The 5,347-nt window shown below is 51.5% G+C and overlaps 2 protein-coding genes and 1 pseudogene across 2 annotated transcripts in view; 1 reads left to right on the top strand and 2 right to left on the bottom strand.

Annotated features, from left to right (window-relative positions):
- Positions 1–1,452, bottom strand: part of Odf3l2 (outer dense fiber of sperm tails 3 like 2) — a 5,638-nt gene extending 4,186 nt beyond the window's left edge. Inside the window, exons 1-2 of the mRNA XM_028771529.1 lie at positions 1,287–1,452; positions 337–444 (exon numbers count right to left, since the gene is read on the bottom strand). Of these exons, the coding sequence (XP_028627362.1) occupies positions 337–444; positions 1,287–1,413 (235 nt within the window). The 5' untranslated portion in view covers positions 1,414–1,452. The remainder of the gene's footprint in view (positions 1–336; positions 445–1,286) is intronic.
- A 3,136-nt stretch (positions 1,453–4,588) lies between these two features.
- LOC114624725 lies at positions 4,589–5,203 on the bottom strand (annotated as a pseudogene).
- Positions 5,204–5,243: 40 nt separating this feature from the next.
- Tpgs1 (tubulin polyglutamylase complex subunit 1) overlaps positions 5,244–5,347 on the top strand; it is a 30,262-nt gene continuing 30,158 nt past the window's right edge. Inside the window, exon 1 of the mRNA XM_028771564.1 lies at positions 5,244–5,261. Coding sequence (XP_028627397.1) covers positions 5,244–5,261 — 18 coding nt within the window. The remainder of the gene's footprint in view (positions 5,262–5,347) is intronic.

Here is a 5,347-nt window from a genome sequence, read left to right as displayed (position 1 = left end):
GCCCGGCTCTTTCTTCTTTTAAATCAAGCCCAAGGTCTTACACATTGTAGGCAAGAGCTCTACCCACTGGTGTGCATCTTGTACCTTACTCCCTCAATACTGGTTAACACATCAAAATCTTGGTATCTGGCCAGATGTAGTAATACACATTTGTGGTCCCAGATTTTGGGGGGTGGCAGCGGGAGGATCAGGAGTTCAAAGTCAGCCTGAGTTGCATAAGAAGGCGACAACTTGCTAGATATGGCCCCACCTGCCCTGCCTTGCTCACCCTGAGGCTTACTTCACAGAGATTCTGGAGGCTTGGGGAGGTACCCTGTGCCCCTCAACTGGTCTTACCTTCACTGGGCCTCCGAGCGAGTGAGTAGGCAGGACTGGCTGCCTTGGTACAATCATGATTGACATAGCCAACGGTGGACGGGAGAACATATAAGCCAGGTCCGGAGCCTGAGACCAAAGACCAGATCAGAATGAGTGCTTGAATTGTCTGAGTAGAGAAAATGTCCCGGAGGACTGGCTGGGTGACACTCGAATTGTGAGCTATTCATGAATCACCGGGTCTGTGGAGACTTGGAAAACAGAGCCCAGGAAGACAGGCTAGCACAGAGAGGCTGGGAAACTGGTGGGGAAACTGAGGCTGGGAACAGAGCTGTTGTCTCACAGCAGGTTACTAAAGCTAAAGTCATAGATGCTGAATAGAGAAGCTATCATGAGTGGAAAGCAGATGGAACAGAGAGACCATCGCAAGAGAGGAAACCAGGGCCAGAGTATAGAGACCACTGCAGCTAGAGAAACTGAGGCTGGAGACACCATCGAGGAAGGGAAAGGAAACTGAACCCAGAGTAGAGAGATCACAGTTTGTGAGGGTAAATGGGGAAAGTGAATCCAGAACAGAGAGATTGTTTTAGAGGGGAAACTAAGGCCAGTAACAGAGAAACACCACCTCAGAGGTGAGGAGATGGAACCTGGTATAGATCTAACCCCACTGTCCATCGCAGGATGGAGAACTAGGGCTGCACCCTGCATCCTACACAAATGCACCCAGCACCCAGCCTCAGCCCCTTTCCACACTCCATAGCCCTGCAGCCCCCACAGGCACCCTCCCTCTAACTTCCTCCCGCGGGTTCTGCTCCACTGTATTCAACCTGTCTCCTGCAGCACAAGTGTGCAGGGCCAGCAGATCCCACAGGGGACATATGGGCCTGCCTGCAGATACTGCCTCTACTGAACATCCCAGGAGCCCCAACAGGGAGACAGGAGGAGCCCTGCCCAACAAGGCCAGTACAAACCATTCTCCAAGGTGGGCATTCCATAGGACTTCCTCAGCCCGGTCTCTGGAATGTGGCCGTCAGCCACCCGCCGGGCCAGGGGTACCGTGGCCAGCCTAGCCACTGGGTCGCAGCTGAGGGTCCCCATGGTGATCAGGGCCTCGTGTGGGCTCCTGAGTGCTGCTACTCTGGTGCCCCAAACCAGGCACTGTCCCCAGTCCTCACAGCTCAGCCAGTGTTGGCAGAAGCCTGGCCTCACCACACCCTCCCACCACACAGACAGCCCCTTGTCCCTGAGCAAGGATCTCAGGGCCTGGCCAGAGCCAGGCTGGTTGGCCGGACGCTGGCCTGGAAGTGGAGCTGAGATCAAGTGTCAGCCAGGTGGCTGGATGGTCCAGGAAAGACTCCAGTGTCAGCCGAACAGGTCTCCAGGGAGTTGGCTGAGCTGGGCCACCGGGCCAGAGCAGGCCCTAGGGAGCCAGGACCTCAAACAGGACACCCAAAGGAACATGGATGAGGGGAGCAAAGCCTCATTTCCACAGAGCCCAGGGTTGTGGACAGCATGTTCCCAACTCAGTCGGGTGCTCATTGGTACCAATCAACTTTCCTTCATTCATCAGCAAACATGTACTGAACACCTGATGTATCCCAGACTCTTTCAGAGTGATGTGAATAGAACAGGAACAGATTAGTAATGGGTAGGTGTTCTTGGGGTAGAGAGAGAAGCTAAACAATAAATTTAATAGACAGATTGTTCTGGTATGAACCAGCCTGGGAAGGATAACCTTATCAGGGTAACAGACCAGCTCTGCAAACTCCCTGAGGCAGAGCTGAGAACAGAGCAAGTCAGAATAATCCCACATTTTTACCTTTGCCAAAGGCTACCACTGTGTCCCCACCAGAGAATTCTGGGAAGATTGGCACAATCAAACTTAGATATTTCTTCCAGTTTATTTCTATGCTGATGGGCACTTTTATAAATGTAGTGACTCACAGTTTTTGCTTTGTATCATTCTGTTTTGTTTGAGACAAGGGCTCACAATATAGCCCAGGTTGATCTTGAACTCCTGATCCTCCTGGCTCTGCCTCCCTGTGCTAGAACTGCATTCAGGAGGTGACCAAGAACTACCTCCTTCTTCGGTCACAGACAATGGATACTCACATGATTAAGATTCTGAGTCCCTCAGAAACATACCAAAAGGCCTGAGCCCTGGGCGGTTCAACAAAGTTCACATCAGCAATTTTGGATTCTAGCTCCTGGCTCCTGTGATTCCCTGAAGCAGGGATCCAGGAGTCTCAGAGGGGCCCAGAAGCCCAGCATGCATGTCCTTGTCCTCTTGACCTACTTAATTCAGCTCCGCCCTGGTCATAACGGATTAGATGGCTGGTCCTGGACCCACACCCACACCCACACCCGGCGGCGCTTCAACTCCAGGTCCCCCCACCGATAAGAATTCCTCAGTCAGCGCAACCAGTTGAAGCACTCACAGCTCACTCCTCGGTTACTTGGACCCTCAGTTCATCAGCTCCCATCATGCAACACTCTGCTCTAGACCTCACCAGTCTAGGCGGCAAGGAGTAAGGACCTGCTTGTCCTGTACTCACTAGGACAGAAACCTAGGCAAGTACACTCATGTCTTTCTACAATGTCAGAAGGTACCAGATAGCAATAAGTTCAGAATGTCCAACGATTCCAGTGACGACCTCAGAAGGCTGACAGTAACTTTCACATCACATAGCACATGGTGAGTGCTCCTTTATGTCCATGAGCACTTTACAGGGTCTACAGAACAAGTTAAAGAGGCTGCCACAAGTTCACAGGGCTTGGGAAGCTGAGTAAGAGTCTGCATTGGGAAGACAATGAACCAGGCAGGACCAGTTTAGGCCTGCTGGGGTCAGGGTTGGAGGGTGAAGGTGCCACCTCCTGCCACAAGGTAAAAGACCAGTGAAGTGGAAACCTCTGGGTTCTTTGGAAAGTCGGTTGTGTCAGATGGTGTTTTGCTGGGGCAAACACATGAAGGAGTGTTTTCCTGAAGCAGACACAGGTGAAAGGATGTTCTGTTAAAGGAAGCACCTGAAAGGACACGTGACGGATTCTTTGCTAATGACAACACACAGGTATTGGTTCGCCTTACGGTGCATAGCTGAGCTCTGTTGTGGTGACTCTGTAGAGGCACCACCTCTGTGGGTGGTGCGCTAGATTAAAGCATTTAAGAACTACTATTAAAAACAGGGTTGAGAAAAATTTAAGCTACAGATCAAGCTGGGTCTGAAGTAGGGAAATGGAGGTTCAGATCCTGGCCCAGACGGACAAACAAGTGAATTGGCAGCCAATCTGATAGACAGTGTCAAAGAGGGGAACGGAACTGAGCCCGTGTGCCAGGGACAGTTAGGGAGTCCTCGGCTTGTTGGTCCTTGACACGCACACCAGGTATTCGGTGATTAGTCGGTGTGGGGCCATGACCCCACAGTGTCTGTCAGTTTATGGGATGCTTACGGGATCCTTGGTCACATGTGTCTGGTAAATTCTTGGTCCTGTTTTATCTGGTGTGACTTTAATATGTCCATGTATGCCCCACAGTCTTGATTCACCTCAATAAACACTGAGTTGCTCCTTTCAAGTACCAGAAATATGTCATGCCAACCATGTATCGCCCACATAGATGGTGCAGCTTCCAGGTCCATCCAGTGGCTGTGGTCATTCTTCTCCCTCAGAATGAACTCAAAGCTACATGGTAGCAAAGTCACCTAGAGGGACTCACAGTCCTCAAGTCTGTAACTGACGCACGCAGCCTTATCTGCTCCTGCTCTAGTTCCAAAATAACTGACACGGAGACCTGGGGTTTTGTTTGGTTTGGTTTTTATTTATTAAGTATACAATGTTCTGCCTGCACATATGTCTGCATAGCCAGAAGAGGGCGCCAGATCGTGTAGACAGTTATGAGCCACCACGTTGTTGCTGGGAATTGAACTCAGGACTTTTTTTTGGAAGAGCAGCCAATGCTTTTAATCTCTGAGCCATCTCAACTTGTATTTTTATTAACAAGCCTAAACTCGGCAGGTTCTAAGCTATTCTAACCGTTGAAGGATTAGAATACCCGTCTCTTTCTTCCTCTCTACCTGGGACCCCTGGCTAGGATCAGAGTCCAGCCTTCCTATTCCCTCTGCTCAATCATAGGCTGATCAGCTCTTTATTAACCAATCAGAGATCATTGGAGAGCATCCTCTACACAGATACAGGAGACGGTTCAATAATCATAGCAATGCTAACGTCCAGTGGACAAGACCAGCGCCCAACACAGCCTCAGGGAGATGCCATTGTCTTTTTTTTTTTTTTTTTGACAGTCTCAAGTTTTTATTCAGTGGATCTGTGTCTAGAAGAAGGTGTTGGGCCTCTTGGTGGTGAAGCGTGGCTTGTGCTGGCGCCACAGCACACGGTGGGGCAGTGGGAACTTGATCTTGGAGTCGTGGAACTGCTCGACAGCTGGCCGGCGGCACTTGCCAGCTGCAATCTCTTCCACCTTCATGATCTGGATGGAGTGTGCGCGGGCACGGTGCCGGGTCTGGATGGAGTGTGCGCGGGCACGGTGCCGGGCACCCATGTCACGGTAGCACTGTGTGACCGCGCCAGCAGTGGTCAGGTCCCGGTACTCTCGGTACATGTTGTGTGTGCCACTGCGGGAGTCATAACTCAGCCAGATGCCGAAGTTCTTCACACGGAGGGGTGACTTCTCAAACACCTGACCGCAGTACACAATCTCCCCGGATGACTTCTTCATCTTGTTCAGCTGTGACACAAAGTACCAGAAGCGGGACTTGGCCACCACATGGTTGGGTGCAAAGATTCGCATACGGTACAGTGGTGGTGTGTGGCATTTGGGGGTTGGCAAGCAGCGCCCTACCACCTTGTATTCCCGAAGCGTGCCAGACGCCTTCATGGCACTGCAAACTCGTTCACCACCACTCACAAAAGGCGAGATGCTACTGTCTTATACAGCACGGGGTAACTTACAACACGGCACAGCCTGAACATGCCCCCCATCCCCCACCATCCCCACCACCCCCACCACCCCCACCACCCC

Source organism: Grammomys surdaster, unplaced genomic scaffold (assembly GCF_004785775.1).
Source record: "Grammomys surdaster isolate TR1022 unplaced genomic scaffold, NIH_TR_1.0 209, whole genome shotgun sequence".
Lineage (NCBI taxonomy): Eukaryota > Metazoa > Chordata > Mammalia > Rodentia > Muridae > Grammomys > Grammomys surdaster.
This window is presented reverse-complemented; position numbering and strand designations above follow the sequence as displayed.